This window comes from Theobroma cacao, chromosome 1 (genome assembly GCF_000208745.1).
Source record: "Theobroma cacao cultivar B97-61/B2 chromosome 1, Criollo_cocoa_genome_V2, whole genome shotgun sequence".
Taxonomy (NCBI): Eukaryota; Viridiplantae; Streptophyta; class Magnoliopsida; order Malvales; family Malvaceae; genus Theobroma; species Theobroma cacao.
This window is the reverse complement of record NC_030850.1, coordinates 11626947-11647285: the sequence shown is the minus strand read 5'-3', so window position 1 is coordinate 11647285 and position 20339 is coordinate 11626947. Positions and strand designations below refer to the sequence as shown.

At 34.3% G+C, this 20339-nt stretch overlaps 3 protein-coding genes across 3 annotated transcripts; 1 reads left to right on the top strand and 2 right to left on the bottom strand.

Moving 5' to 3' along the window:
- On the bottom strand, positions 206 to 3470 carry LOC18612310. Its single transcript, XM_007049043.2, has 3 exons — positions 3010 to 3470; positions 2280 to 2303; positions 206 to 953 (listed from the first exon to the last, which is right to left on the bottom strand). The coding sequence occupies exons 1-3, from the start codon at positions 3200 to 3202 to the stop codon at positions 607 to 609; spliced, it is 564 nt and encodes a 187-aa protein (XP_007049105.1). The 5' UTR covers positions 3203 to 3470; the 3' UTR covers positions 206 to 606.
- LOC18612309 lies at positions 4028 to 8406 on the top strand. The gene is made up of 3 exons (XM_007049041.2): positions 4028 to 4406; positions 4522 to 6581; positions 7969 to 8406. The coding sequence occupies exons 1-3, from the start codon at positions 4056 to 4058 to the stop codon at positions 8150 to 8152; spliced, it is 2595 nt and encodes an 864-aa protein (XP_007049103.2). The 5' UTR covers positions 4028 to 4055; the 3' UTR covers positions 8153 to 8406.
- On the bottom strand, positions 8591 to 13979 carry LOC18612308 (cell differentiation protein RCD1 homolog). The gene is made up of 9 exons (XM_007049040.2): positions 13654 to 13979; positions 11946 to 12020; positions 11669 to 11758; positions 11015 to 11057; positions 10637 to 10743; positions 10333 to 10428; positions 9362 to 9561; positions 9198 to 9267; positions 8591 to 9032 (listed from the first exon to the last, which is right to left on the bottom strand). The coding sequence occupies exons 1-9, from the start codon at positions 13840 to 13842 to the stop codon at positions 8928 to 8930; spliced, it is 975 nt and encodes a 324-aa protein (XP_007049102.1). The 5' UTR covers positions 13843 to 13979; the 3' UTR covers positions 8591 to 8927.

Below are 20339 nucleotides of genomic sequence, written 5' to 3'. Positions count from 1 at the left end.
AAAAAAAATAAAAACCAAATTTGTTTCTCCAAATATATATATAAAAAAGCTGTTCTTCAACGTAATATAATTATAATAACAAAGCCGAGTTTACCAGCATCTTACTAAAGTCACTTGCGGAGACCACCCAACGCGTTGGAATGAAGTACCAGTGCTTGAGAAAATTCTCACAGCTCAAAAGGACTAGGAAACAACGGCAAGTACAAAACAACAAAGTTTTCACTAGCAAACAAGTTTCATAGTCCAACTTTTCTTTGTTCTCTCCTGAATTATAATCACTTTTAAGAGTCTTACAAGAGTGCCTACGATTTAAAATGGTCTACAAGAGCAATTTTCACCAGAATGCCAACATGCAGGGAAATTCGGGCTTTACAAACAAGGTGGTTGTTTTAAGTGGCTCCATAAAAATAAGAATAACTATACTTGCGATCATTCATAAGAACTAAATTGGGACTGCCTATAGGATAAACTCTGGAATTTATGACTGTAAGGCCCGCCTTTGCGGTAATGCAATAAGATACACCAGAATCAACATGCAGAGCAATGAGCAGTGTTTAAAAAGTAATACATTTTCTAATAATTTTCTGTGAGGCCATGGTGGATCATTTAGACAGCTTGAACATTACCCTGTGATTGCGTACGAGAGTTGGTAACCCCTTCTCTCCATCCTTTTTGACGAGCTCTCAATTCCCACATTGTTGTCAGTTTCTTTTGAGCTGCAAGTGCAGCTTCAGCTTTCTCCCTTGCTTCTTCACATGTTTCCATACCCGAATTGCATTTGTCTGCTTCCTTTTGATACTGTGATGCTATCTTCTTAGCCTCAAGTAGTGCCATGTCAGCACGTTGCTGACTTTCCAAAGTTTCAGCTTCTCTTAGCTTCAATTCTTCTGTCAAAAGATCTGCAAAGTTCTTTTCAGTATCCTCACTCACCTCTGGATCATGCTTTGTGCAATCTGCAGAATATTCAAATTTAACCATCAAGACACTGTCCATATAAAACATAAAACCAAAAAGGTAATATCATCATGGAATAAAATCATCTACTCTGCAATTAGTACAAATCTTTAAACGAAGGCAGTGGCTTTTGTCAAAGCGATACGAGAGGATTACTTCCTTTAATAACACATCCATATGCAAATTATCTTATAGATCACATATTACCACAATATCAATTATCAAGTAGTTTCAATTGAAATTAAGAGTGAATATAGCAGTACCATCCGAACAAAATCTAAGTCCAAGAAACGTTCTTAATTCTTTCTTAAGCTTCAATAGGAACTTTTATTTATAAAATACATACTCTCACCTCCAATTCCTTTAGCTTATATTGCTCACGGTTCCTTAAGATTAATAACACATAGTACATTTCTCTAAGCACCCTACTGTCAACCTGCAATTTAGTCTCCTTCTTTAGACAACATAAGAAGGTAAAAGAAGAAAGCAGAAAGTGGGATTGTGTTTGTCTAATCATTTCTGTAGAAAAGCATTTTCTTTTTCTGCCAGACTTACCAGTTGATCTTATTTAGGTGCTATAGCAACAAAGTTCAATTTTCACAACATTATTCATTTGCAATCAATCACATAGAAACATGGCTTGGACATGCCACTGTTACATAGCAGCACTCAGAATCAATCACATAGAAACATTGTTACATTTGCATAAACATCATGTTCAGCACTTTTCATGTGGCTTGAGAGCAATAAGTGCACAAAGACAGAAGGATAAGAGAAATTATGGAAAATTACTGATCTCAGTTCATGATATATATAAGGCATAAAACATCTTAAAGCAAATATGACACCTGAAAGAAAGTCATGGGAGAAATATGGTCACACAGTAACCAAGAAATCATGAATCAGTCTGCTGTCATAATAAAGTTAGAGCTGATCCAAAAGTCATAACATTTAAAGAAACAAGTGTTTTACCCAGTGATACCCTCATTCTCTAATTTTCCTAACAAACTTTTGCATTTGTTCTCTCACTAAGATGGTGTTGAGCTGAGGACCAAAGATGAATTTTACCAAAAGACAAGGAAAAGGAAAGCTTAACCTGATGTATCTCTCACTCCATCTCTCTCTCTCTCTCTCCCCTTTGATCAATACTAATACATGACAGTTAGATAGACCAGTAGAAATGGGAAGAAAGCAAACATTGGACAGCTCTAAGTATTACATGCTCATGCTTATGCAGACCAAAAATCACCAATTTTTTCTTGATTTACGTTACTTATTCCCATATTCCAATAAATATATCCTTAATATAGAAACTGGAAACTGACCTGCAAAGGAAGCATTGCTCAGTCCTGCACAAATTAAAGACAGAATCACAAAATTAGCATAAATTTTAGAGAGAACAAAATATGAAAGATCATACACTCAGCACCTAAGAGCCAATTGCAAATTTTTGAAAAAACCAAAATAACAACGGAAACTTGGAATCTCACAGGGCAAATAGGGCACAAAATGCTAGTAATTGAAACCAATAAACATAAAAAAACCCATCCAGAAAGAAAAAAAAAGAAAAACGTGAAGAACAACATCAAAGTCATGTGAACACGCATAAAACAGGCATAAGTTTCAACAATTATACGCATCATTACCGACCAATACCCATATAGCCAAAGGTATCGTGCTTTACTAATTAAAATCTCATTTATTTATAACAGAAGCAACATAGAATAAATGTAGTAAGTAAAAGATTGTGACGTTGGGGCAAATGCCACAGTTACTTTAACAAATGTTATCCAGACTAGGCAGGAAAATTGGATTGTTATATAAATGTCAAACTCATCCAGCGCAAATTAGACATTGGCATTAAGCAATTGTGGATTCGCTGAATAAGAAGGAAATTCCAGGATCTCCATTCACCAATTGTAGATAAATGTGGCATGAATAGGACGCACATAAACACACTTTGAAACAACAAAAATAAATTTAAATTTCAGATCGATATACAAATGAAAAGAAGAAAAGCGAGAGAAATGCGATCTAGCCCAGATCTGGAAATACCTTCAGGAATTGTGAGGAGAGGCTGAGAAGAGCAATCGCAAAGGCAAGGAGGGCAAGTGTTGGAGGAATGGCTGACGGCTGCTAAGCCTTCCATGAAATGCCAGTACAGAGGTGGACCCACTATGTAGCCGAACAAACACAGACCCATTAGACCCAACCCCACCTTCAACGCCGCCGCTTGGTTCACTGCCATTTCTTATTTCCGAGAAGTCACTTTTTTGGGCTTACTGGAAATCAGACGAAGAAAGATTTGGTCCAGTTGTATGGATTCGGAGATCAATTGATGCGGTAGTCGGCAAATGTCAAATCCTAGCTCTGCTTCTTCTTGCTGGACACTGATTTATTTAGTGTTTTTTTTTTATTCAAACGGTTTTTGACAGTCGTAAATTTGTGAGAGGGTTGTCAATCACTATATGGATGTTGTAATGTAAGGAATGTCAATGTGAGCAAACTGTTCCAGCTAGTGGCCACAACGCGTAGGACCATGCCTGCATAGGCCCAGTCTTGTTCAAGTAAAAAGATTTAATAAATTTCACGATCCCCATCCCCGTGGCACCATGAAATCCGCCAACATTCCAAACTTTTGGGCCGCGCACCGACTTAAGCCTTCCTTACTAACCAAAATAAAGCCACTATATACACAGTTACGCGTAATATGATGTTTGAGATATAATTATACAATTTTATTAGCTTTATTATTTTTTATTAAAATATAGCTAACTTGTTTTTGAAAAATTGTAATTTAAAATTAATTATTGAAAAAAATCTTATTTTATCAGTAACTATTTCGTTTAGTCACATATTGCATGGTTTATTCGATAGTTGCTTTCAATATTTATTTTGAAATAATGTATCAATATGCTCAATAGTTTAATAAAAAGGTGTAATAGTAAAACACATTTGTATTAGTTACTAAACCTGATGCGCTGTTTTACTAGCGAAGGGAAACGGTGCGTTTCCAAAAGACCCGGAAGCGAAGCTAGATACAAAACGACGCCGTTTACAAGGAACCCAAAGAACCCCCTCCGCCCCTCACCCTCTTGCAAATGCAAAACGATGAGATGGATGAAAGCGTAAAGCAAAAAATGGCGGTTGAAATCCCGAAGGATCTAATAACCCAACTCCAGATCGCACTCCGCAAACAAGCCAACGTCCCTTCCTACGATCCAAACGACTCATCGCTCCCCGATCTCCCTTCCCTCCCTCACTTAATCTCCGACTCTCCCCACTTCCGCTGCCTCCACTGCAAAGCCCATCTCCTCCGAGGCCCCGACTCCCTCTTTTGCATTTTCTGCGGAAAATGCCAGTCCAATAGTGAGACGCCCCCTCAGCCCATCAAATTCAAGTCCACTTCCGGTTACCGCTGGTTCCTCCGCTCTCTCAACTTAGATGGATCTGTAAGTCACTCTCTTTCTTGTTTATCTGTTCAAGTTTTATATTATTATAAATCAAAATTAGGGCCGTTAGTTGCTGTTTGAAAAGTCTTAACAAAATAGAAACTGGGTGTTGTAGGAAACGGTGGGAGAGTCTTTAGAAGGGAATGAATGGAACAGAGGACCGCGACAGGAGTTTCGATTATCTGATCTTTTAGATTTAGAGATCAGGTGGAATGATGCCGAACCGGAGAGTTTTGAATCTAGTTTGGGAAAGAATAATCATTTGAATTTGGCTGGACTTGATCTTGATGATGATTTTTTAGCTGAAAGGAAAGGAGATTCTGTTTCAATACCAACCCAAGGGACATTGCCCCTAAAGGAAGAGATTGATTCTACTGGTAGTGAGTTTCAATCTCGTCAAAACCTTAGTTTGTTTGAGAATCAGGTTTCTAAGAGTAGTGGTTCTGTTTCTGGTTGGCAGGCTGACTTTCAGTCTGCTGATTCTAGAACAGATCATAATGCTATTAGCTCCCAATCGTCTGATCCTTTTGTGGGTTCCTCAAAAGATCTTTCTGCCCATGTGGACATGGTCTCTGGACAGGTTAACAATTTGTTTGATGGAAAAGAAGATGATAATCAATCTTCTTCCAAATCCCAAACAAACAACTTGTTTCGTGATGATATGCAGAGTAATTCCACTTCAGGGGAGAGAATAGACCAAGCAAATATTTCTTCTTCTGCGAATGTTGACTGGGTTCAAGGTGATCAAGGACAAATCATTGGCAACAATACCCCCAATAAAAGAACTCCTGATGATGATGATGATTCCTTTGATGCTTGGAATGATTTTAAGGGTTCCGCCAGTGCACCAGATGCTGCTAAAACTTATTGGGACCAGACTACTGATGGTATGAAGTCGATGAATGAAAAAGTTCATGATTCTTTTTCTGGATGGGGGCCTGGCTCTGAATCTACTGCTTTTGAAACTCAGCATGAGGTATCCAAATCTTTTGATAATTTTGCTGGCTCTTCTGCTGACCTTTCTACTCACACGGACAGTGTCTTTGGAACAGGAAAAGACTCATTTCATGGAAAAGCAGTAGATAACAGAACTTCATCCCACACTAATTGGTTTCAAGATGATCTATGGAGTAATTCCACCTCAGGGACTGTTCATCATGCTGAGCAATCTGATTTGAATGTAGGTAATAAGGATGATGGGATGTTAGGAAATACAAAATCTCCCGTGAGTGTAAATGGAATTGAAGATGATCAATGGCCAACAAGTAGCAACAAGGCAGTGGATGATGGAACCAATGATGAAGATGATGATTCATTTGGGGCTTGGAATGATTTTAAAGGCTCAAGTGCCTGGGGTTCTTCGATAAGTTCTTGGAAAGAACCAGCTAACTGTTCCAGTTCTACTGAAGAGAAGAGCAGTGACCCTTTTTCAGGATGGGACACTGACTTTCAATCTGCTAGTTCTACAAATCATAATGACAGTTCCAAATCATTTGATCCTTTAGTGGGTTCTTCAATTGATCTTTCTGATCACATGGATACTGTCTTTGCATCAGGAAAAGATTTTGTTGATGGAAAAGCGAAAGATGGCTCCAATGTTTCCAGCACAAACAATTGGTTTCAGGATGATCTATGGAGTAATTCTACCTCAAAGGTAACTTGTCAAGCTGAAAATTTTGATGCAACTATTGATGTTATGGATTCTGGAGCAGCTCAGAGTATGCATAATTCTCCCTCAATGAACGTTGATTGGTTTCCAGATGATCAATGGCTAACTGGCAACAACAAGGCACCTGATAGAAAAAATGTTGACAAATCAGACAATTCTTTTCGTGAGTGGAATGATTTTAAAAGCTCAACTACTATGCAAGATGCTTTTAGTGATCCTTCAAAACAAGCTGCTAGACCTGATAAAATAACAATTGATGATAATGATGACTTGTCTGCTGCTTGGAATGATTTTACTAGCTCAATTAGTGCAAATGATCCTTCAAGTATTTCTTTCAAACATACTGTCAATCATGAGAAGCCTTCTATTGGAACTTCAGAAATACACTTCTTCAGTATGGATAGCAATTCACATGATAATAATTCTGGTAATTTATCTCAACCTGATCTCTTTTCAAGGTCATTCAGCAATCAAAATGGCTCTACGGAAGCTCCCGTTTCAAACAGGTGTGTGTGCTTGTTCTGTCAATTTCCTTCTAACTGAACTGAAATTTTAAAGCATCGTGCTAACCGTATCCCAATTCTTGTCTATTACCTTTTTTATGACTTGGTGCTTAGATATTCTACTTCATTACCGTATTTGCATTTTTCAGTTTTTAGTCAATTATTTTGTTGTTATTGGAATTACTTGAGAGAATATAGTGGGAAGATCAAACAAAGATAAAACAGGTGGAGCTCCAGAGATCAAGTTGAATGATAGCTGAATTAGGAAAAGACTTACCACTTATTACTGCTTTCTGAGTTTCTTGCTAATAGACTGATGTCAGTAACCATTTTTAATTTGTGAAAGTAGAGTAGGGTTAGAGTGCATATTTATTAATTGCTATCTGATAGCTTGGATGAGGGGCTTCTTTACAAGGCTGTTATACTCCTCTGTGTATTGTACAATGCATTTTTTGAAAAGAAAAATAATTGCACCTATGCAACTTGGAGATGCTTGCAGGGCTTAGGACATTAGGGAAAATTTGTTTGCTCATATGGAGGGATACTGGTCTGGTGTTCTGGCTTAGGATGGAGGATACTTGTTTCATATGAAATAAATAAATCTAATTTATTTTTGGAGGATAGTCGCAGCTATTGCCCTCTGTCAGGGTGGAGTTCTTAAAATATCATAGTATTGCTGCAAATAAGGAGGCTTAATTGAATGCAAGCAATTGTGTTTAAAGTCATCTATATTCATAAGTTGGTTGAACTTGGTTGCCTGTAATAGGCACACTAGTATGTCTGATTTATGCTAACGAGTGGATGATATTTTACATCCAAGATTTTACATTTGATCAAGACTTATTTTAAAACAAAGAAAAACTGTGCTGAAACCTAATTTGTAGTCCATCCCCATCCAAAAAGAGGTACTTTTTGATTAGCAGAATTTGGATGAAAAAGATTAGTTAGGTTAAGACTAAACTTTATGGGTATCTTGTTATTTGTGACTTCATCCATACGGGGGATATAAGTGGCCATATCATCTATGCTTATTGCCAAGATGCTTTTTCACTTTTGCTGGAAGAATTTTCAAATTGTAGATTGACTATTCTGTGCTATGCCAGATCTCTCCAGAGTACTTTTGTTGTTTTGACCTTGGGAATTTATTTATATTTTTCATCCAATTTTTGAGATTGAGAACCTCTTGGGCTTCTTTTGTGAAAAACCTGTTTTGGATCTGTGGGGATAGTCTTAAATGCTTCTGTTCTACTGCTTGCATATAAGTCCATAGAAACTACTCGATCTTGTTTTCTTCCTGGCTAAGGTCATGTAAAATCCAAGCTCCCCTCTCACATGAGAGACAGACAGAACCTAGGGAGAAATTTCTTATATTTGCTTTCGCATGTTTCAGGATGGCAGATGCAAGTGTAAGAGGTGGTAGTAATGCTGAAGTTGCAAAAAATGGAGGTTTTTCCAGTGCAACAACAGGGTCAAAAACAGATGATATAGAGATACTGATGTCACAAATGCATGATTTATCCTTTATGTTGGAAAGGAATCTTTCAATACCTCCAAAAGTAGATGAGTATAATTAACTTTGTAAAGATTGAGAGCCATTTTTTTTCCCTCTCAAGTTTGTATTGTTTTGTTGGTTCTTGTCTGCACTGTATCCTAGTTTTGATTGGTCCATGCATCTGAAATTCTTTCCTGCATCCAGTGGTCGTATGGCTTTGTTCTTCCTCTTATATTAGAAGAATGTATTATGAAATGATTAACGAACTTATCTTAATAAACGTGGTTTGTAGATGTTGTTTTTAGTTCAATAATACGAGAAAAGTTGCTTCTGCTATATCACGAGTGTTGTAATTTTTCTTTAAAACTTTTGAAAGATACAAATAGATTGGTCAAATACCAAAAATAAAATTTCTTTGAGAAAATATTTACGGGAAAACAGAAGGAAAAAGCATTTTGCTTTGTGGGGAAAATGTCTAGACAACCACAAACCGCATTTTAGAGGACATTAGTCTGAGGTCTAACCTCAACGATGCCTGCAATGTATATAAAATGTGAGTAACGAATGTACACAAAGGGGTCATGGAAAGAGCGAGGTCTAGCAAATTGGCATGTAATACTCTAGACTGATAATTATCGGGGTACTTATGTAGATATGCCTAGCATCTCTCCAGATTGGGCATTTGAGAAGCAACGCCCATAGCCTATGGAGGTGAGGTACAAGCAGCCGGTACGGGCTTATATTTAGTCTACATTCATGCAAAGGTGCATGTCTATGCAACACAGTAAATCTAAAACTTGTGTCGTATGCTCCCAATGATGCCTTGGCCAGCCTGAACAAGGTAACTGCATTCTCCATCATAAAGGCCCCGATAAGTGGCCGGTTGGTTGTGTTCTAGACCTCTGGCTGGCTTTTAATTTGGAAATCAATTTTTGTAGATTACTATGGGCTACCTGGTCACGCTGGAAAGGAAATTAGCATGAGGAATTAATTAATTATGTAAAGGCAAATTTTTTCTGGCTTAATTGCAATTAAAGATTTTAATTAAGAACAAGATTGGATAAAAATCCTGATTCAATTGTAAGACTTGTGTTGGAAATTTCACGATATGTTTCTAAAGGACTTACTTCAAGGATACCAATATATGTGTCATCTACTAACTTGGGAGGAATGTAACCTGAGAAATAGGCACGTGCCCTACATTTTGAAACAAAAAAAAGTTTCAAACCATTAGAGGCTGGACAGGTAAATTATTGAAAGATAGTTAACAAGGACAATGTATTTAGCTAACCTGTCGTTGTCTGACAGCCTGAGATAACAAGAAATGATGTTTCTTAGCAGTCGTGGGCGATGCCCTTCTTCTTCTTCACCAAGCCTTTCAACCATTATTGCCAATGCATTGTTTAGCGCGAAAAATCGATCCGCAGGAACCAAACAATAGTGCAGCCCTTGCTCATTTAGTAAAATCCTGTGAATTATAAATGTGGCAACCTGTCGAGTCCGCTACATTAGCAGCTAGCATGAAGAGTATAGCTAAGAAGAATGCATGCCAAGGTGTAGTAATGCCATACCAAGTGAGGTCCTTAACTCTTTGGTTTTATTCCGAAGGTCCTTCTTAAGCTCATTGTCATGGCTAAGGTATCCTGGCGCTTCTTATAGAAAAATTTACTGTTCTGATTTTTACAGTGAAAGTGTGGCATAATAATGCACACAGTAAACAGAAATTTCAAAGGTCCCTAGTAAATTTTTGTGAGATTTCAACAAATGTGCTACGTATTTTAACCATACATGATCATAGGAGAACAATAAAGAGTCCTAATGACTTTTCAAACTGCTCAGAGGTTTTCCCTCTCAATAATTGTCATGCCAGAAAGTACTTTTTTCCGAAGGGGCCTGAAAATAATGTCAAAATTAATGTAACTCTCTCAATCAAAAATATTTCTTTCTTAAAACTTAAGCCACTAGGTATGTTGTTTGATTCATTTTTGCCATTTTCCCAGTTTTCTTGGCCATGCTTTCAAACTCTAAAATTTTTACTTGCCTCATATCCTATGTTCTTGATATTTTGATCAAGATATATAATGCATATAACTAAATTCTAGGAAATGTATTTACTTTAAATCTATTAAAAGATGAAAAACTTATTAGAACCCAAAGACAAAATCTTATGTAAAATAATTTAGGATGGAAATATTGAATATTAATTGTAATTAATAATAATGTAAACAAATAAATCTAGTTGTGGAAAGTCCAGTCACTCACTGTTTTTGATAATGTGCTGCCAACCTCCATGCAGCGCAGGCAACTAGGAAATGTTTGAGAAACAAGAAGGAAATCAACCACTTCTGCATCATCAACCTGCATAAATTGAAAGCCTGATAAACATAAATCTGAAGAAAGTAAAATAATGCCAACTAAGGAAAATTTAATTAAACTCCATGAGCTCTAAAGATCATGTACTTATCCTGGGTGCTGTAAATATATTCAAAATTTCAAACCAAAGATAAGAGTTGTGCCAGAAATGGAACCATATAAGAGAACAGCAGATGATATGAGGTAAGATTACCTTCACTAGGGAACCGATGACAACTAAGCTGCTAAGCCTTAGAGAATCATAGGGCTTTTCACGGTTCATAGTGTTCAGGAAGGCCTGAAGATAGACTGGTATGTAAGCTGCCAAGGATATTTAAATTAGAACAGTTTTTTATACACCCAAAATGCAACCAACAAAATTATATATGGTATTTGTACTCCTATTGCATCAAAAGAAAATTTCCTAATTATTGGATCACAACAAGGCACGCTGGTACAAAGAGCTTCTTTTAGAAAAGTCACCCTCACTCTTTCTGATTATACGGTTGGAGCAAAAACCTACTGAATTTGAAGATTTGCTAGATGAAGTTCATAATGTATTCGCATATTTGGATAATTATAATAAAGTTACCTTTGACAAATGGCATCCTTGTTTCGGGGTGAGCAGCTACAGCCTGGAAAGAGATCAATTAACATAATTGAGGTCATTAAGATTTTCAAAGAAATGAAAATTGACATAATCTAAAAATTTATAGGTATATCGATCGATACAGGCCAAACCAAAAAAAAAAAAAAAAACCTGTCTGGCATGTGATTCTTTCCTTTAAAATGAATACTGAGACTAAGCACTCAAAATCTCTCAGCAATATATATTTGCATCTAGATGTCTCAAGAAATATGCCCCCTCAAATTGTCCATAACAGATATGAATGAAGAATATCCGATTCATGACAAGAAGGTTTGTTATCACCTCAGAATCACCTTTGAGATTCTTAGCTCCAGTCTTTGCTTAAAAATATATAAAATGCTTAACATTATCGTATATATATATGATAACTTTACTATGAACCGGAAAAGAACATATATAAGAAACCTAAATAACATCTGAAACCGAAAAGGATATGTATTGGTGAAATTTTAAACGTTAGCCTTTGAATTTCCTTGACAAAAACTATTGAAGAGTCGAGGTTAATAATCAAAGTGACATAGGAGAGACATGAGCAAGGAGAATAAAAGGGGACCAATAATAAACAAAACTAGAAGAGGTCAGTATAATGATCTACACCTGAAGAAGCGCAATAGCATTGCAAACTTGAGCTGCTACCCTTTCTGAAAGGCTGGTGGATGATAGTGGACGGTAAACTGAAGTTACTTCCTGAATCATAGAAAGGTAAATAATCATATAGTATTGAATAGGTGTGGGCATTGTATCTATCAATAAACCTTTCAAATCCATGAATACTGATTAGTACAATGGGTAAAATAACAGCACGAAAATTTTAAAGAGACACATGAAACGTCCTAACTGAGAGACACTAGAGAAATGAAATAGCAAGACCTACCTCTACAAGTGCTCTCATGGTACCGAAAGAATTCCATAACAAGATTGCCAAATCGTCACAAACTTTCAAATAATTCTGGAGAGAAAAGAAAAAATTAAAAATGATTGATGAATTAGTTACGTTCCAAAATCATCTGACAAAGTGTTTTCATTGTTAAATACAAAAAAAATGGTGGCATTTTATATATAAAAAAAAATTCTAAACTTATGTACTAAAAATGAGCCAATCCAGCAAATTCAATGCTCATTACTAGAAAGGCTTATATCTAATAGATATGAGATCTACTTTTGACAGAATAAGACATTAGAAGAAATATTCAACTCAATTTATCCAAAGGAAAAAGGAAATATCCAAATCGACCAGCTTCATTGGAACTAATCTCTCTCAAATTTCAAGTTTTCGAGAACCCAATACAGGCATGGTGGTACCTTGTAAGATGTTCATTAAGCGTCCAAAAGAAAGTCGGACTATAATATGTATTTGTCTGTATGTCCGCATCTATGTGGGTATAATCTCATAATTACATTGAGAATTTAGAATGTCATTTTATTCGTCCAATTGCTATATATCTGTGCATGCCAGTTTGTTTATGTCCTTTGGATCCCTTGAATAAGTTTTCTAGCTCTACCCCTTTTCAATCTTCACAATGTTTACATTGAATTTTCTTAAATTATTCTCTAATAAGTAATATTTTATAGAATTTTAGACCATGGCTTATTACTTTTATCAATTATTTTCTTGGAAAAACCCTTCAAAAACATAACATTGATTGAAAGCAACATGTTATCTTCTAGAATATCTGCAATATGCTTAAAATTTTATCTTGAAATTGAGGTTTAACGAAAGGCTTTATCTAGGAGCAACTTAATTATCACACTAACATGCTTCTAAAATCTAATATTAAACCAGTGTCTTTGTGATAACTACAAATTTCGAAGTCAAGAGTCAAAAAATGATCTATTTGCAATTTTGTGTTTTCCTTTTAAAAGATTTTACGTATAAGAAACATGGTTAATAATAAGCAATAATAACAATATCTAATTCCCCTGCTGCATGACAATAAAAAATCCTTACATTGTACATAGCAATACTGTGTTAGTTCAAATTCAAAACATAATCAGGATGTTTCAACTCTTTCTCCTAGCTTTCTACTTAATACCACCTTAACCTGAAAGCCCGATGATTCACTTCATAGTTGATCGACTTCAATAATTTCACTATAAAATCTTGTCAAACAAAATTTAAAAACAATTACCATCAATCCATCATTGCTTTTTTACTTTGAAGTTTATAGTAGTTTAATTTTCAACTTATAGCAGGAGGTGTAAAAACATAAGGTAAAACTTATGATCTGCTGAGAACCCCATTACCTTTCATTCTCTATAAACACAGAAAATATAAAAGAAAACAATAAAGCCTTTGCTATGGATCAGATTCTTTCATAAAATGAGGATCTACATTAATAGTATTAAACAAAAACTGCTCCCGACATAATACTGGCCCCAAATTAAGCAGATTATAAAGAATATATCAAAACAGTAAAATAAAACAATTGTATACTCTTTTAAGATTTTTTCTTTCATGGTTGAAAAAGCAGACACGTTCTAACTTTTTCTATGGTTTTTGTCGTATTTGATCATGTCTCTTATTCCCCGTAGCCAAACAGATAATTGCAAAGGATAAGAAAAAGAAAGAAAGCTGATAATACCTTGCAAAGAAGGTCAAGAGACTCCTTTCGGGTTTTTTCAGAATTAAGCCCTCGAATCAAACGAGTGATCTCAGAGAGGTTTCCATCATGAGGAGCAGAAGAAGGGTTGTTGGTTGGAGCCGCCGCACTCGAACCCGCTCCTCTAGCTGATGGGCCTCCCAATGGGGATTCTTCTGGGACGTTGGCCATTTCTTCAGAGAGGGAGAGAGATAGAAAGAGAGAGAGACTTGACAGAAAGAAATAGTGACATTGAAATCTCTCGGTGATATGTTTCTCTTATGACTCTGATACTGCTTTTAAGAGTTTGAGTTGTAAAAGGAGAGTGTTCAGAGCAATGACAAAGCGGGATTGTCGTACGTTATTTTGCACTGCCGCTCTCATGTCTCAGACTCAATTTGTCTTTTTCTTCCAACGTTTGGTGATTAGGACATGCCCTAGCCTTCTACGCGACTATCTTTAGGTTTTTAAAAGACTTGTTTATTGCATGCGGTTTATTATTGATTTTAGTAGAATATGTTTGAATTTATTCTTATTTTGTTTTGTGTCTTAATGGTATCTACATGATTAACACATTTATGGCACGTTTAATTAATTATATTATCATATTTAAACGTATATAAGTGATACGTTTATCTACCAATAATATTAGTAGTAAAAGATTATTTTATCTTTATTTAAATAATCTTAAATAACTATTTAAAAGGTTTTTTTTTTTTAACTTACAAGTATAATAAGGTAATAATACCCAAACCTAATTGTTTTGTCTCTTAATTCTATTGGACCAAGTCAAAGGGCTTAAATTGGCGGTCTGACTTTTGGACACCTCTAATTAAAATCTAATGAATTTTTAATCTAGAATTAGTTGTCCAATTCTTTCCTTAGTTAATGTGATGCAAGTGTAATGACGGAATTTAATGCATTTTAAGGAAGAAATGGCAAATTTCTACAAAGGAGTGTAATGAATTCAATGCATTTTAAGGAAGAAATGGCGTGTCTCTATTCTGCCGAACCAAGTCAAAGGACTTGAGTTGGCGATCTGACTTTTGGATAGCTCTAATTAGAATCTATTAATTGTTAATCTAGAATTAGTTGTCAAATTACTTCCTTAATGAATGTGAGCAAGTGTAATGATGGAATTCAATGCATTTTAATGAAGAAAATATGTGCTTTACAACCAATATATAAGGTAAAAGAATAGATCCCTGCTTTTTCATTGTGAGTCCTAAAGAGGTTAATAAAATTTGTAGTGTGCCTTTTGTGACTTTTAATTATATGTCATAATGTAAGGAATGGATGCTACATTGGTATGTTACCTACGACTATGGATATTATAGTTATACCAGACATTAATGGGGAAATGACATTTTCTAAACTAAATAGCGTTAGGGTGTTGAGCAAAAAAAGAAATGTAGCATTAGGGTGAAGGAAAGACTATTTGACATTATATCAATGCATTATATTAAAGGTTGACTTATTGTGTTGCTTTTGGCTATGACATAATTGTGTATATAAGTTTCAATGTGAAAAAATGTTGAAGTATGATCATTGAGAGATTTAAGATACTCAATATGATGTGATCAAATATATGTGTGTGTGTATGTGAAACGCCGACATTTATAGATACATAACCTTGATGTAAGAATGGTGATGTGGATGATAATTCTATTTTATAGAATTATTTTGCTTATATTTGTTATTAAAAGCTAGCTAAGTTCTTGAGTTTAGATTAGGATTTAGTTATTTTTTTACTAGTTTTTCTAATTAGTTTATTTTAACGAGTTATTTTTATTTTGTGCTACTTTTATGTTTACTTGCTTTAGTTTAGTTAGTATGTCAAGCCCAGCTCTACAATATGTTTATTATGCTATTCTTACATAAGAATACATGTTTGTTTACTTGGGTACCTTGAAAATCGTTAAAAGACAGCAACGTACCAAATGGTACAATTAAGTTGAATTAAGTCTCGAACTAGTCTAAATAGAGATTTTAAGATGAAATTGAGAATTTTAAAACTCCAAAATGACTTAAAATGGTGATTCGAAGTTCGAGGACCGATTTACAGTCAAATTGAAATTTTCATGACCTAGGGGCAAAATGGTCATTTTGCCACCCGAGGTTAAGATGTGAGTGTTGGATGAAATTTTTGACTAAGATTGATCATTTGGAGTATAATTTGAGTTTGAGTAGTGAAGAATTTTAATTCCGATATTTTTTCGAGCATAAGGGTAAAATAGTCATTTTGCCACTCCAGGGGCAAAATTATAATTTTACGCCACCCAACACTTGTTCAGCATATGGATTTTACCTAATATTATTATGAATAATTGAAGGATTTTATGTGGTGGAGAAAGATAGCTTAATAGTTAAGAATTTAAAAATGGACTAATGGTAAGGTGACAAGTGTCAAGCTTTTATTTCTTTATTATTTTCCTTATAAATTAGTACAAAACCAGCCCATTTCTCATTCTTATGGCCGGCCAAAGCAAGAACAAAGGAAGAAAAGGAAGAACAAAACCCTAGGTGGAAAAATTTAAGGGAAAAGTGTGAAAATTCAAGGAAACAAGTGAAAAAAAGGTAAGATTTTTCAATTAAGCTTGAGATCTCTCTTTCTTAAACATTTTTTCTTATTTTTCATGGTTGAATCACATGATGTCATGATGAATCCCATGCTGGCCGAACACTTAGAGTGAGGTTTTGATGCTTGATTTGGTTAGATTTCAATGTATTTTAGTGTTTTTAGTTAGTTAGTGATGTGTAGTATGAAAAGCCAACAAGAAAAATTCACTTCCTCCCATCACCCATCATTGGCCGAATTCTCCATGTAGAATATTGATGATGATTTTGATTTTATTTCAAGTGATTTGGTTAGGAATTAGTGATTTATGGTGTGAGAATCAAGCTTGAAAAATTATAGTGTTGATGCACCCACTATGGTCAAAATTCCCAAGAGAAAATGTGAAGATGATTTTGCTAAATTTTATGCTATTTGACTTGTGTTTGATAGTTTGGAGAATTGGAAGAAAAATGGAGTTAATTGGAGTTAAATTTGACATATTGGACAATTAATCGGGTGATAGATCGAATTAGGCTAATACCATTTTATTTAGGTACACAATTGAATTTGTGTAGAACACCGTGTTTAGACGATAATCCGAATAATTTGCATTCCATTTCATGCATTAGTATAAAGCCTGAATTGGTTTTATAACAATTTAACACAAATGTAGTAAATGGCTTATTGTGCATTATGTCTAAGTGGTGAGCATTCTAGAAAAAGTAAAGAGATAGTATCCGAGGATCAAGAATCGGAATACTCGAAATTCGACTCTCGAAATAGTGAGTAACCTTATCATCATCTTGATTATCTGAAGTGAATTTTAATTCATTTTTGTGATTTTATGGAAAATGAGTTTAAATGGCAAATCTTTATGTTTTATAAGCAAAATGTGATTAAATGAAATGATTTTATAAATTGTCTTAAAATTGAATGATGGTTTTGAAAATAGAGTAATTGGAGACTAATTGCTGTGTTATAAATCATGGTTTGAATTGAATGGCTTATGATAATGCAGGCATCAATGGCTAGATGGGTATTTGTGTTGAAAATGTATAAATTGTTGTTTACCTTGATAGGCTAGATAATGATAAAATTGCCATGTTATGCTGTTGAATTATTATTGAAATGGTGGGTTTAGCTTGCTACAGTGGGCGGGTTCTATGGACTAGCCTTTTTGAGGGGCACGGAATCTTGTTATATCGTACCTCGGTCGGAGAGGCGCGTAGGGTAACTCCCGAGGTGGAACTTTAGAGTTCACTTCACGCCAAACCACCATGTGAGGGTGAACTCAGCCAACGCCAAGGAACGACTATGTTTTCAAAAATAAAAACATGATTTATGCGTATATGACTTTTTAACAGCCTTGGCGAACTCGGTTGGGATAGCCCCAGACCAAGGTATCCCTAATAACTGAGTATGAGAATGATTTTGGCACGAGCCAAAGTTTTAAGAAATTCATAAGCTATGTTGATTACTCGATTTTTATGAATTGATTTTATTTGATTGAAATGAGTTGAAAGGTGATGAATTAAAGTATGATGATCTATTTTAATCTGTCTCTATTTACTCAGCTTTAGATATTTTAGATGGTATTTGTTTACTCACTAGGATTATATAATCTTACCACCCTCATTTTCACCCATTTCAGGCTCAGGATAGTCGGTAGATAGCTCATTTTGTTGAGGGCTACAGTTGGACTTGCATCCTCAAAAACTGTAGGTTTGCCGCTTTTGATACTTTTGGTCATTCGTGGGCCCACGTGTTACTGTAAATTAAATTTTATACTTTGGTTATCTGTATTACAGTATGTCTGAATTTATTTAGCTTTTACGCTACAAAAATTATTTACCGGTAACTGTATAAATATTGTTTTATAAGAAAATAGAATATTTTATTAAATATTTTTATTATATTCAAATAGTCATAATTTCATTTTAAATGAAGGTTTTAGACGTTTAAACTTATTTTTGATTATGAATTATGTGTTTTATAGTCGCATACTACATTTTTAGCTGGTTTCAAAATTTTTGAGAAAAAATGACTAAAATGCCCTTGTGAGACAGAAATCATTTTTTTATTGATTTAAGTTGGAAATAGCTTAAAATATTTTAGAACATGATATTTGGCAACGGTTACTCACAGGGAAAATGAGAAACTGATATTAAAGCCTTACGGGGTTTCGATTGACTTTCGGGTAATAAGTGTCGATCGGGACACCGTGACGGTTGTCACGGGCTCGAGGGGAGTACCAGGTCGTGACATAGTAATTATTTGTTTTTATGTTTTTGTAGGCCCTGTTTGTACATGCTGAAGTATTTTGATTATAACTCTCACTCCAAACGTCCAAATAAAGTGATTCTTGAGCCATTGGAACGCTAAGAGACAGAGCTACAATTTTCATGAGTCACTTTATGTAGTTTTGCCTTCAAGATGGAGAAAATTACATTGGAAGTTGATGGTGTGCAGTAGTCAACAAGAGAAGACTTGAAGCCAAGTGAGTGCCGCAGTGTCAAGAGGAAAATTTTAAACCCTAAAAGAGATTCAAGAAGTTAGAAGTTGAGGCTGAAAATTGAAAATTAAGGCTACCAATATTTGTTTTTCTTCTTCCTTAGCTTTATTATTTTTGTTACTTTTGAATTCTAAACTTCATATGTTTTTATCTATTTTTGCAATTATGAATAGCTAATTTCTTTTCTCTAGGATTACAATTGAACTCACATGTAGTTTAAATTGTTAATCTCTTTCTAGCTTATTTTCAATGGAATTGGATTGTTTATTCTAATTTGTTCTTAATGCTTTTAATTGTCTAGCCACCAATTAAATTGATTTAAAAACCTAAACATAACTTGAGAAAGGGAGTTTAGAGTAGGCTAAAATTGGAATAACATATGATCATATTTATTTGCTTGGATGAATAAATTGATTTGTGTATAAGATAGAGATATACCTATATGCCATATGTAGCTAGTATTAGAGCTTGAACTTAATGAATCTATTTTAATTTAAATTCACATAGAGATATAGTGTTTTGATTAAAATAGATATTTTTATAAGAGTATCAAGAGGGCTTTATAAATAATTAAGGACTCTAGGTTAACAATTCAACTCATTGGAATAAGTTAAGGAAGAGAGGTAAGATTTAAATGAAGTGTGAGGGATATTGTAATCTTAGGCTTGTTTGATTTACTTTTATCCAATTAGATTCCTGCTTTGATTATTTTTAATTAGTTTTTATTAATGAATTTCTAATTTAATTGGTTATCTATTTTTGATTATTTGAATAAGATTAAATTATGTTAATTTTAATAATTAGTAAAATTTTAGATTAATTCTTTGTGGGATCGACACTCTACTTGTCATTATATTATCGATTAGATATGTATACTTGCGTGGGTAGAAAATTAAACAATAATAGACTAAGGGGTAGTCTTGACCTTACCTTGGTGAGCAACACTAAATATTTGGTAACTAAATATTTTAAGTTTATGCTTTCGGAGAATATTTTAAATTTTGTGAAATAGGTTTTGAAGAGTAACCGGTTAATTACCCATAAATAATAAAAAGTAGTTAATTACCCTTAAATAACATAAAAACATCTTTGACTTTTCCAAAGATAAAAAAATCAAGTTTCCTCGAGAAGCCTTATATATTTTTTCTTTTTCTTTCTTGAAGGCCAACCACCTAAGTGTCTCTTAGAAAGTTCTTTTTCTTTCTTTTGTTCCCATATGCTATTTTCTTTTTTCATTTCTTTTCTTTTTTTTGTTAGGAAGACCTTAAACTTCAAACTTCTAATTTTAAGGCTAAATCAAGGTAAGAATTTTCATATTCTAGCTCTTTTGTTCATGGGTTTTAGCTTTCAAATATTTTCTCTAATTTTCAGATTTTATTCTTTTCAAGGTTTGGGTTTTTAGTTGATTTCCAACTCCAAGATAAGTTCATTGAGGTTTTGTGGATTTTTGCACCTCCAAGCTCTTCAAGGTAAGGAAACCTTAGATTTGAGCAATTAGTTTAATGGTTTTGTGAATTAGACTAAAATTCTAGATTAAATGTTAGGTAAGGATATAATTTAGTTAGTGTATAATTATTAGAATTACTAATTTTGAATTTTAATGATATATTTGTGGTTATT

Coding starts and splice junctions, on each gene's coding strand:
- LOC18612308 (XM_007049040.2), bottom strand. CDS start 13,842: ATGGCCAACGTCCCAGAAGAATCCCCATTGGGAGGCCCATCAGCTAGA. Junction 12,021..13,653: donor CTCTTGACCTTCTTTGCAAG/GTATTATCAGCT, acceptor TTTTCTCTCCAG/AATTATTTGAAAGTTTGTGA. Junction 11,759..11,945: donor CCATGAGAGCACTTGTAGAG/GTAGGTCTTGCT, acceptor TCTATGATTCAG/GAAGTAACTTCAGTTTACCG.
- LOC18612309 (XM_007049041.2), top strand. CDS start 4,056: ATGCAAAACGATGAGATGGATGAAAGCGTAAAGCAAAAAATGGCGGTT. Junction 4,407..4,521: donor CTCTCAACTTAGATGGATCT/GTAAGTCACTCT, acceptor TGGGTGTTGTAG/GAAACGGTGGGAGAGTCTTT. Junction 6,582..7,968: donor GAAGCTCCCGTTTCAAACAG/GTGTGTGTGCTT, acceptor CGCATGTTTCAG/GATGGCAGATGCAAGTGTAA.
- LOC18612310 (XM_007049043.2), bottom strand. CDS start 3,202: ATGGCAGTGAACCAAGCGGCGGCGTTGAAGGTGGGGTTGGGTCTAATG. Junction 2,304..3,009: donor TCTCCTCACAATTCCTGAAG/GTATTTCCAGAT, acceptor TAATTTGTGCAG/GACTGAGCAATGCTTCCTTT. Junction 954..2,279: donor GAGCAATGCTTCCTTTGCAG/GTCAGTTTCCAG, acceptor AATATTCTGCAG/ATTGCACAAAGCATGATCCA.